This window comes from Borostomias antarcticus (assembly GCF_949987555.1).
Source record: "Borostomias antarcticus genome assembly, chromosome: 10".
NCBI lineage: Eukaryota > Metazoa > Chordata > Actinopteri > Stomiiformes > Stomiidae > Borostomias > Borostomias antarcticus.
Window position 1 is genome coordinate 20,556,154 of NC_140243.1, and position 12,175 is coordinate 20,568,328.

The 12,175-nt window shown below is 51.1% G+C and overlaps 1 protein-coding gene across 1 annotated transcript; it reads left to right on the plus strand.

Annotated features, from left to right (window-relative positions):
* Positions 1-301: 301 nt before the first annotated feature.
* Positions 302-10,975, plus strand: phc1 (polyhomeotic homolog 1). The gene is made up of 15 exons (XM_084445059.1): positions 302-429; positions 1,051-1,178; positions 1,572-1,667; positions 2,457-2,522; positions 3,266-3,409; positions 3,985-4,149; positions 4,362-4,443; positions 4,891-5,630; positions 6,611-6,752; positions 7,350-7,513; positions 7,829-7,907; positions 8,086-8,173; positions 9,064-9,241; positions 9,477-9,726; positions 10,044-10,975. Exons 2-15 carry the CDS (start codon positions 1,056-1,058, stop codon positions 10,193-10,195), a joined length of 2,469 nt encoding a protein of 822 aa, XP_084301185.1. The 5' UTR covers positions 302-429; positions 1,051-1,055; the 3' UTR covers positions 10,196-10,975.
* The last annotated feature ends 1,200 nt before the right edge of the window (positions 10,976-12,175 follow it).

Below are 12,175 nucleotides of genomic sequence, written 5' to 3' on the forward strand. Positions count from 1 at the left end.
TGTTAGATGCTTTTGGAGAGCTTTGTGCTTTGTCAACACAAGCATTCCCCAAATTGCCAGAACAACTCGCTAGATTTGTCGCTGGTCGCTTTTAACTAATTAAGTCGCCAAGGGGTTTGGAAAGTCGCCAGATATAGCGACAAAGTTGCCAAGTTGGCTACATAAGTGACAACAGAGATCTACCACTGGAAGGGGGCGGGGAAACTACGACGTGACGTCATTCTGGCGCCGGAAAAGGAATGGTAAACACTGTGGGGCGGGATTTCACTAGCTATCGACTACCGTTGTTTGCTTTTTGCACAGAAGATTAGCAATAAACCGTATAAAACCTCAACAGTTCCACCTGAGACGATTGCACAACAGAGCCACATATATAACTTTACTTTTTTTTTGATTAAGTTAAACAAAAGCAAGTTCCTGAAGAACGAGGTGAGAAAATATTTCAAGATGTCTTGTAGCTAGTTTACTTATTGGCTAGCGCGCTATACGTTAGCTAGCAGCACTAGCTAGCTATGCTAACAAAAATACACTTTTGTTGTTTTAATGCAAACCAAGTCCGTCAGTCATTGCAGTGGATATGTTACATGTTGTGAACTTTGGATCATCCCCGATGTTCATCATATGTTATACTATTTAGCTCGAACAGATGACCACACTTTTGTCCCTCTGCGGCTCCAGTTCCTCGCATCCCTCGGCCATCTATCATCTTGTTGACAGCATCCCGGGCCAGATTCTCCCCGAATGAAATGTGCTTACTATGAATAGAAGCTAGCTAACGTTAGCTGTCCTGTCATTATTGTGTCTCGTCGTTACAGGCTTGGCAGAAGAACTGCAACAGCCTTTTTCACAGTTTGAGTTTCTCAACCATGATGGATAATGTTATTGTTAGGAAATAACGTCACCATGTACATGTATACACTGACAGCTGTTGTTTTGTGCCTAGTTGTGTGATTTTGGTGATGCTTTGTGGGCGTTTCCCTAATGATGGTAGCTATTCAATTACAACACTCAAAAGGCAGCTGTCTCTGGTTTGACTTGTGTGTTGTTCAGGGAATATGGACGCAGGTGAGGACCAAAACACGGGCTCTGGCTCGACCAATGGGAACGCTCAGACGGGCGGTAACTCCCGCCCACCCCAGATAGCCCACATGTCTCTGTACGAGAGACAAGCTGTGCAGGTCAGTGTGTGTCTGTGTGTGTGTCTGCATTCAGCAGGAATGTTTAGGGAAGTAGTATTTTCCATGTTTACTTTAAGGCACGGCGGACCTGTTTTTTAGGATCCTTCTGCCAGGTCAAAGGTGTTAAGTGAGTGCTTTTGGGCTAGCAGAATGACCTCTGTGAAGACAGACTGAATGTATGCGGGCACATATATATCTTACTCTATTCTAGTTACTGTACATATGGATGCACTTAGTACCTGATATCCATTTTATGCTCCCCTTATCTAGTCTTCTTTTTGTTACTGTATCTAGTTTTCTCTTCTTTTCAACCTTTCTGTATTTTTCTTTCAATGCTGAAATGCCTAATTTCTCCCTGGGGGGATCAATAAATTCTTATCTTATGTGTCTCAGGCCCTCCAGGCGCTGCAGAGACAGCCCAACGCTGCCCAGTACTTCCAGCAGCTCATGCTACAGCAGCAGATCAACAGCGCCCAGCTGTTGCAGCAGGTACCTAAACCACCCCCACACACACACACAACACACACACAGACAGGTGAACAACACACACAATGCACAACCAGTAACACAACACCTCTCCAGCTATCTTAACACAACAGTCAGGTGGATAAGTGCAACCGAGGGAATGGTGAGAACCCTGGTGGAGTGAGTCTGAGGTAGCTAGCGGCTGAGTCTGAGGTAGCTAGCGGCTGAGTCTGAGGTAGCGCTAGCTAGCGGCTGAGTCTGAGGTAGCTAGCGGCTGAGTCTGAGGTAGCTAGCGGCTGAGTCTGAGGTAGCTAGCGGCTGAGTCTGAGGTAGCTAGCGGCTGAGTCTGAGGTAGCGGTAGCTAGCGGCTGAGTCTGAGGTAGCTAGCAGCTGAGTCTGAGGTAGCGGTAGCTAGCAGCTGAGTCTGAGGTAGCTAGCGGCTGAGTCTGAGGTAGCTAACGGCTGAGTCTGAGGTAGCGGTAGCTAGCGGCCGGTAAACTCGCAGCTCAACGGAGCGCCGACAGTCCCCTCAAGAGGGACTTTCCTATCGGCGCAGCTGTCCACCCGCCCTAGGAAAGCCCGAAACACAGGTCAAACTGAAAGAGCACAACGCAGACCAGAGTACCGCTACATAAGAACACATCACACTGACTGGTCAGGTCCGTAGATAACGGGTAGATCATATAGGTAAAACAGAGCAGTAGGTGGCACCGCCATAGCGTTCACGCGGTAGGTGGCACCGCCATAGCGTTCACGCGTCTCACAGAGAACCTAGGAGTCGGGAAATCATATTTTCATCTCTCTCTTCGTCAGGCCACCTTTGCTGCCAGTCGCCAGTCCAACTCTCCCAGTAACAGCGTGTCCCAAGCCACCACCACGGTAAGCTACTGTCACTCGATATTAACTGCATTACCGAGGCAACATGCTGTATTTCCACTGGGAAATTTTGTAATTTTGAAGAAATTGTAGGGTTGCTAATAGGGATGCACCGATGCATCAGCCGATGTTGGCCTTGTTGACTGCCATCGGCCCATCGGCAAATAAAATGACATTCACCGATGGTAGTGGCCGATGTTATGTCACAACAATTACGCCTTTTTTTCTTGCAAATCGTAACCTACCCAGCTGCAGATTCGGAGAAGATCCGTGACGTAACGCCACAAACGCATGTGTAGTTTGCTTTCAAATTAAAGTGAAATAAAAATGTCGGCTGTGTGGGGATATTTCACCATCTCAGACAAAGATATGCACTATGCAACTTGTAAAACTTGTTCAAGTGACATTTCAAGAAGAGGTACTACAGCCAAGGATTTTAACACATCAAATCTAACTGGCCATTTGAAAAGCAGGCATCATTTCTTTGTTTCCCTGACACAAAAGGGGAAATTAAAATAAAATAAACATCGGCCATCGGCCAGGTTGTTATTTTAAACATCGGCATTGGCCCAGAATTTTGCAATCGGTGCATCCCTAGTTGCTAAGCACATCAACCTTCCACTGGTGCAGGACAATAGGGTCGAAACTTAGTTTTGTGTCCTCGTGTATTAAACCTCATAATGGAGTAGCTGTTTGTGCGGACCTCAATTTTTTCAAAGTATGTGATTTTCCCATCTCTCTCGCAGGTCAACCTAAGCACCACCTCTGCGGGAGGAACGGCAGCCAATCCCCGCCCGCTTGGCCCCACCACCTCCGTGACGTCATCGGCTCTCAGCCAATCGGTGTTGCTGGGCGGGAACTCCGCAGCACAGGGTCAGATGTACCTGCGAGTGAGTTGCGTTCGAGGAGCGGCTCGCCCCAAATCACACACGCACGGCGCCGATGCTTAGCTTCGGCTGCGTTCCGAATCGCATACTACCCTACTATATAGTATGCCAAAACAGGATGTAGTATGTCCCAATACATAGTATGCCACATGCATTATGGCAAAAATACCAGGATGTCCTACTACATCTGGTCATATTTTGCAGTATGCAAGCCAGCAGGCTTTTCTGGCTATTCTGACCCACAATCCTGTGCGCAGCAGAAATGTGTGTCACATGTGCGAGTCGTGACAGCTGTAGACGAATGTCGCGTTATGGACAGCGACGGATGTGTGCAAATTTCAAGGCACAATGTTATGACAAGGTAGTATGTCCCAATTGGATGCCTACTGCTTGCAAAGTACGTACTTTCTAATGGCAGCTGTAGTAGGTACTGGTAGTGAGAAGTAGAAGTATGCGATTCGGAACGCAGCCTTCGTCTTTGTAAATCTGATTGGCTGAGGCCGCGGTCTCTTCGGGCCCTGGGGAGGAATCGTCTTCCAAACGTTGTTGCCGCTCAGTGTCCATCTTTGATCCTGCAGGTCAACCGCACTCTCCGCGCTCCCCTGGCCTCCCAGCTCATCTTCATGCCCGGGGGTACGGCAACGGCTGCCGTAGCAACTGTGGCGCAACAGCAACCCCAGCAACAACCACAGCCACAACAGGAAGTCCCTCCCACGTCCAGTGCCCAGTCAGACAACGACCAGGTAGGAGCCAATCAGCTTATTTGCTTGAGGCGCCTGGGTCGGCTGACGGATCTAACAATCACCTGTCATCCTAAATACTCATTCCTAAATACCCAACCCCGATGATTGGTTCATTGGACAGGCGGTACAGATATCTTAAGCGGCCCGCATGTTTTTGACCGCTGCGAACGCGTGCGTTGTGTCCTGATGTCCGTCGTCTCTGTCTCTCTCAGGTTCAGAACCTGGCCCTCCACTGCATCTCGACCCCCCGACTGGCAGCTGTGAAGTCAGAGTTTCCCGACAGGAAAGACACAGGTAAGAGGAGTGAACCGAGGTTTCCCCATCAGAAAAAACAAAACGCCTCCTTCTCTATTCGGTTCAGGCATTGGCCCTCTTTCTGCCCTGCACAGGGGTGCTAACAGAACGCTTCTCTCTCTCTCTTTCTCTTTCTCTCTCTCTGTCTCCCTCTCTCTCTCTGACTCTCCCTCCCTCTCTCTTCCTCTCTCTCTCTCTGTCTCTCTCTCCTCTCTCTCTGTCTCTCTGTCTCTCTCCTCTCTCTCTCTCTCTCTTCCTCTCTCTCTCTGTCTCTCTCTCTGTCTCTCTCTCTGTCTCTCTCTCTCTCTCTTTCTCTCTGTCTCTCTCTCTGTCTCTCTCTTGTCTCTCTGTCTCTCTCCTCTTTCTCTCTCTCTGTCTCCCTCTTCCTCTCTCTATGTCTCTCTCTGTGTCTCTGTCTCTCTCTCTCTCCCCCTCTCTCTCTCTCAGTCAGCTACTCTCATGCTCAGCAACAACATCAGCAGCTGCACCAGTTCTCAGCGACCCCGGTGCCGTCCAATCAGTTCTCTCAGAGCTCGGCACAGCAGCAGATCCAACAACAACAACAACAGCAGATGGCCAACAAGATGGCCGGCTACGCCCACCCCAGCGCCCCCGCTCTGCCCAGTATGAACGTCAAAGGCGGAAACCAGTCCGGCGTTGGCCCCGCCTCTGCTCCTCCTAGCTCCTCCCCTTCTCCCACGCTCCCTCTATCCCAGCTCCTCCTCTCCCCCTCAGGCCTCTGTCAGGCCCGGGCAGTCACCACGGTTACCCCCGCCGCCACCGTGACGCACATCCTGGTACCCACCTCCAGCGTCCCCGCCTCCACCCAGGGCTACCCCGTTGGCTCGGTGGCACCCAAAACCGTGAGCGCCCAGACGCTGGTGGTCCAGCCCCTGCAGCAGGCCAGCGCGGACAAGGGCCCCGTGCCCATCCAGCCCAAAACGGCCCCGGGGGGTCACCGCACGCCGGGCCAGCTGCCCCCCCGCCACCCTCCGCCCATCCTCCCTGCCCCGCCCACCAACCAGGCGGGCGTGGCAGGGCTCCACCCGGGGCCCCACATCCCCGTCCAACTGGTGGGGGCCAGGCAGGGCCCCGCGGGAAACGCCCAGGTGGTGGCGCTGGCCCAGGCCCGGAGCTCCTGCGCCCACGACAACGCCGCCGCCGCCAACAACAACACCGTCACCATGGTAACCGCCTGAGCTATCCCGGAAGCTATTCAGTCTTGTCTAACATTCCCGAACGGATTCTAAGTGATTGTGTTGCCGTTGTTCTGGTGGATCGGGTACAGAAGAGAGTTAGTGAGGCTGATTTGGTTGTTAGGAGTAGGGTTGCAAATTTCAAGGAATTCAAGGAAACTCATTGAGATTAAAATCTCTTTTACAAGAGAATCCTGGCCAAGAGCCAACTGTTAACCTTAACAAACGATAGTCGATTAATTGATAAGAACGTCCCACGCTGGACTGCGCTTTGCTCGCTTAATTTTTGTGTCTTTCTTCCGCTGTGTCGTTGAAATTTCCCGGCATCCCAATTAACCTTCACTACATGGCGTGGCGCCCTCATGTGCAGTCAGACCTTAAATCATGATTACATTTCAACTCCCGTTGATTACGTTCGTTCCCCCCAAAAAAGCAATTAATGGAGTAACCAAATCTTACTCGAGTAAATTCTTATCGGCAATTAATCGATAGTGGATTAACTATTAACATCCCTAACACAAAGCAAGAAAAAACACTGATTGGTCTAGGGCTGCACGATTATGACAAAAGATAATAATTGCGATTATTTGCTTCAAAATGGTAATTGCAATTAATAATTGCGATTCATATTTCAAAGTAATAGCTTTAGCTCTGTACAGTTTGCATATGACCTGCTGAGCTTGAGCGACATCATCTTTTTCGTAACCACTCAGCAGGAACGCATGTGATTGGTCAGACAGCGTAAGCACCTGTGATTCGTCCGTGTAGTCCTAGCACACTCAATTCAAAGCAAAATTATTAATCACATTAATTGCGGCCTTTTGCGATTAGTTAATCGCGGAGGTCATAATCGCGATTTCGATTAATTCACGATTAATTGTGCAGCCCTAGATTGGTCAAAGAAAAACTGTGGTTTTCATGGGTCAGCTGTGTTGGGAGCAGTTGTAATCAGACTCTGTTTTCCCGCTCAGACGAAGCCAGCTATTGGTTCCCTGAAGAGGAAGTCGGAATCTGACGCGGCCGGAGAGATGGCAGCGGAACCGTCGCGGCAAGACTGTCCCCCGGCGCGAGACACGGCCCCTCCGCTGTCCCCCGCCCCCACGCTGGACACAGGTGAGTCGCTGTCCCCGCCCCCACGCTGGACACAGGTGAGTCGCTGTCCCTGCCCCCACGCTGGACACAGGTGAGTCGCTGTCCCCGCCCCCACGCTGGACACAGGTGAGTCGCTGTCCCCGCCCCCACGCTGAACACAGGTGAGTCGCTGTCCCTGCCCCCACGCTGGACACAGGTGAGTCGCTGTCCCCGCCCCCACGCTGGACACAGGTGAATCGCTGTCCCCACCCCCACGCTGAACACAGGTGAGTCGCTGTCCCCGCCCCCACGCTGAACACAGGTGAGTCGCTGTCCCTGCCCCCACGCTGGACACAGGTGAGTCGCTGTCCCCGCCCCCACGCTGGACACAGGTGAATCGCTGTCCCCGCCCCCACGCTGAACACAGGTGAGTCGCTGTCCCTGCCCCCACGCTGGACACAGGTGAGTCGCTGTCCCTGCCCCCACGCTGAACACAGGTGAGTCGCTGTCCCCGCCTCCATGCTGGATACAGGTAAGCTGTCTGAGGTGACCTGCGCTCGTGTGTCTGAATAGCGCCTATCTCTGTGTCGATATCTCAGCGATCCTCCTCCTCCCCTCCCCTCCTCCCTCCCTCCCCAGCTCCCGAGACGGTGGCGGGCTTCTCCTCCCCCCCCACCCTGTCCCTGTCTCTGCCTCTGTCCAGGGGGGACCGAGCCCCTCTCCCTCAGGCCGTGGTCAAACCTCAGGTCCTCACACACCTCATCGAGGGCTTCGTCATCCAGGAGGGAGCAGAGCCCTTCCCTGTGAGTTCACACACACACACACACTTTTTGCTTTGCTCTGGAAAATTATTGTTAGGGTTAGTATTATATATTACGTCCCATGGAGATGGTTCGTTCCATGGAGATGGTTCGTTCCATGGAGATGGTTCGTTCCATGGAGATGGTTCGTCCCATGGAGATGGTTCGTTCCATGGAGATGGTTCGTTCCATGGAGATGGTTCGTCCCATGGAGATGGTTCGTCCCATGGAGATGGTTCGTTCCATGGAGATGGTTCGTTCCATGGAGATGGTTCGTTCCATGCTCCCCGCTGACCTGGTCCCTCTGGTCCGATTCAGGCGGGGCTGGTGAAGGAGCATCCAGACAGCCCGTTCGCCCTGACCGGACCGCAGACGAGAGAGAACGGAGGTCCCCCAGGTACCCCGATACTCCGGACACCGCCTCAATAAACACCGTTTCAGTAGAGTCCACCATCAGCGCTTATCTGATCAGCTGATTCCTCTGAGTGTGATTGGGTCTGGTTCTGATCAGCTGATTCCTCTGTGATCCGGTCCGGTTCTGATGGGAGTCGTGCGCTCTGTGCTCTTGTGTCCAGTGCTGACGTGTGAGTACTGTCAGCGCCTCGCCCCGGCTAGCCAGTTCAGAGGGTCCAAGAGGTTCTGCTCCAAGACCTGTGCCAAGAGGTTCGTACGGCGTCCGCTGCTACACACCCCCCACCTCCCCGCCATGACACCCCCCACCTCCCCGCCATGACATCCCCCACCTCCCCGCCATGACACTCCCCACCTCCCCGCCGTGACACCCCCCACCTCCCCGCCATGACACCCACCACCTCCCGCCCAGAGCAACGCCAGGCCTTTCATCCGCCTCGGGGGCGGCTGTGGCTCAGTGGTAGAGCGGGTCGTCCGATGATCGCAGGCTCGGCGGTTCGAATCCTCCTCCTGTCTACATGTCGAAGTGTCCTTGGGCAAGACACTGAAATTGCTCCCAGTGAGCAGGTTAGCACCTTGCATGGCAGCTGCCGCCATTGGATTAGTATATTACTTGAGGACATAGGACACTAGTTTGAAGAATGGTGAATGGACTGCACTTATATAGCGCTTTTATCCAAAGATAAAAGCTTTACAATGGCCTCTCATTCACCCATTCACACACAAATTCACACACCAATGGCGGCAGCTGCCATGCAAGGTGCTAACCTGCTCACTGGGAGCAATTTGGGGTTCAGTGTCTTTCCCAAGGACCCTTCGACATGTTGACAGGAGGAGCCGGGATTCGAACCGCCGACCCTACGATCATTGGACGACCCGCTCTACCTCCTGAGCTGCCCCAAGAACATCCGCCTCGTCATGTCTTTCAACAAGATTTGTTTCAGAACTTTCAGTCACAAAACAATCAAATTCAGATCTAAAACTGTTTGAAACCGTCCCGTAACCGTCCCGTATTCTTCACCAGAGGCGCTCTGTCCATGGTGGTGTGGTGTCTTTAGCTCCCATGCCGTGTTCTGTGTCCTGAGACTTCCTCTCCTCCAGATACTGATTCCAGATCTGCTGTCCCCTCTCCCCATCTCCAGATACAACGTGAGCTGCAGCCACCATTACCGTACCAGCAGGGGGCTGGCCAGCACCGGACCCCCCCTTCCCCCGGCGCCCTCAGCGCCAGACCAGCCCGTCATCAGGCGCAGGGGTCCTCGCAGGAGCAGCTCAGAGATCGCCTGCGCAAAAATAGCCGGCAGGCACCTTTCAGTCAAGGTTAGAATTCTAATTTTTTATTCTGAGTGCAAAATCACACCGAAGTGCCTCAATGCACTTTACAACAACATTAAAAACAACACAGAAATGAACAGACAAGAACATGGACAGACAGACGAATGTGAAAACGCATGGACAGAAAACGACAAGCTAGAATGAACTTTGAAAACAAAGAATAGTCCACACCACGTCTGATTGGCTGTTATGTTTGACCCTCCTCTCTCATTGGCTCCAGTGTCGATCTGAGTCCAGCCGTTCGGAGGATGCATCAAGCTGTGATGGGGAGGAGGAGGAGGAGGAGGAAGAGGACTCCCCGTCACTCTCTCCCAGCTCCTCCCTTTCCTGCCCAAGGCCCGCCCACTGCGGACCTCAGTCCGACAGCTTGGCCCCCGGGGACCTCCCATTGGATGTGGCCAACTTCCTGCCAGGGAGCCCCACCCACTGGAATGTGGAGGACGTCTCCAGGTTCATCTCTTCACTGCAAGGTCAGCGTTGGTGGAGTGGTGATTAGCTAGCCATTTAATAATAATAATAATAATAATAACTTTATTTTATATAGCGCCGTTTATTTCTGGGTTAATGAAATATGGGCCGATGGGATAACTGGGAAAATACAGTGAACATCCAGATTGAAGTTTCCCTTTTTCATCTCCCTCCCTCTCTCCCCCCTCTCTCCCTCTCTCTCCCTCCCTCCCTCCCTCTCTCTCCACCCCCCCCCTCCCTCCCTCCCTCTCTCTCCCCCCTCCCTCCCTCTCTCTCTCCCTCTCTCTCTCCTCCCACCCTCTCTCTCTCCCCCCCCCAGGCTGTGAGGAGCTGGCAGCTCAGTTCCTGTCCCAGGAGATCGACGGCCAGGCTCTGCTCCTGCTCAGAGAGGAGCACCTCATCTCCACCATGAACATCAAACTAGGCCCCGCCCTCAAGATCTGCGCCTCCATCAACAGCTTACGAGACTGAGGAGGAGGAGGAGGAGGAAGAGGAGATGAATGTAGGGATCGAGGAGGGGAGTGAAGAGGAGGTGCCAGGACACTGTTCAATCATGTCTCCAGTGTTGATATCAAACTGGAATCATTGCGGAGATCTGTTCCCATACCAGACCGGGTCTCGGTATGAAGGGAGGGCGGAGATTGAGGGAGGGCGGAGTCAGAACCAGAGCGCCTCCTACTTTAACAACACCAATCATTTACAGAGGTGCTTAAACACAGGGAGTGGAAATAAATGGGATTTGCTTTGACTTTCCTAGACGTTGAATGTGCAGAACGTGTGTGTGTGTCCTGTTGTGTGTGGCGAGCATGACGGTCTAATAGTCTGTCCTCAATATCCGCGTTAGTAGAGCAGAATGATGAGTGGTGTGTGGACGAGTGTGTTTCAGTACTAGCTGTGCAAATGCAATGACTTAAAAGTTGCCTTTTTCGGCCTTTCAACGGTGCTATAACCAGTGTTATGATTCTGAGTGTCGTCATGAAATTGGTCCATTTCAGGTTACACTTTTCTTTTTTACAGAATAGTTTTGTAATATATGACTCCGTCAACCCAGGCTCCGATCACAGGGGAAATTACATTCAAGAACCTGGATACTTTACAATATTTTTTAGTATTTCACCTGAGAATTTCTTTTTGTAGTTTTTTTCCCATTTTCTACTACTATCGAAGGCATTGTTTTTTTGTTGAGTTTTTCATGGAAATAATTTAGAGTGGGAATGAGTAGCTTTAAGTGACTAAACTACCTGATGGACGGGTGAGCTCATGTTTGGCTGGTGGGGGGGGGGGGGGTGAGTCTTGGACCAGCCCATCTCCCGGTATGTTTGGCTGGTGGGGGGTGAGTCTTGGACCAGTCCATCTCCCTGTGTGTTTAGATGGTGGGTGAGTGTTGGACCAGCCCATCTCCCTGTATGTTGAAGGGGTGAGTGTTGGACCAGCCCATCTCCCTGTATGTTTGGATGGTGGGGGGGTGAGTGTTGAACCAGCCCATCTTCCTGTATGTTTGGATAGTGAGTGTTGGACCAGCCCATCTCCGGATGGTGTGGGGGTGGGTGTTGGACCAGTCCATCTCCCTGTATGTTTGGATGGTGGGGGGTGTGTTGGACCAGCCTATCTCCCAGTATGTTGAGGGGTGAGTGTTGGACCAGCCCATCTCCCTGTATGCAGTACACCAGTACCAATAAACAGACCAGTTACTGGAAACACGCCCCCTGGCTCAAAACCTCGTTCTCTGTCGTCTCATTCAACTGCAGATGAACAGCATCCGTGTCCTGTTGCATCTTGGGAAGATTTAACTCTTTATTCAAATTGTGTGCAAACATGTTAAGGTCAGTTAATACTCATAAGTTAAATGAACCTTTGCATTCATAATCCAATCTCACATTAGTTTACAGCCAGGTAATAGTGGAATTAGTTTAAAGACGTTTTATGAACATGCAATATATTAAGTGCCTGTAAACTCGTTGAGCATCCACTAATCCTGAGGGAAAATAAACATTCAGCTATTAGAAAACCTAGTTCAAAAATAGCTCATTTTGCTGTTTAGACTATTGCTCAAACGCATCACTGTACGCATCATAATGCTCACCAGGATACAGTCAGTCATCATGACATCGAGTCCTCTTTTAAAAAAGGAAAATAAAAATGTTGAAAATCTGTTTACTGGTCTTATTCCTCAGTACAGTACTACATAGTGCACAGACGTATTTTACCACATATTTTCAGCAATTACTCTAACAAGTATAATGTGTTTAAAAACATCTCATAATTCACATAAGTCACTTTAACATCTTAAAAGCCTAACTGTTGTGTTCTCTGAGTCCCATATTCAGCCCAATAAAAAAGAAACGATGAGAATGAAATCATGATGACTAATGATTTCTAGTTTTATATTATATTACCTCTCTTATAATACATTGGCTACAGTTTGTAAACCACATTTGTAATCCTCCATTA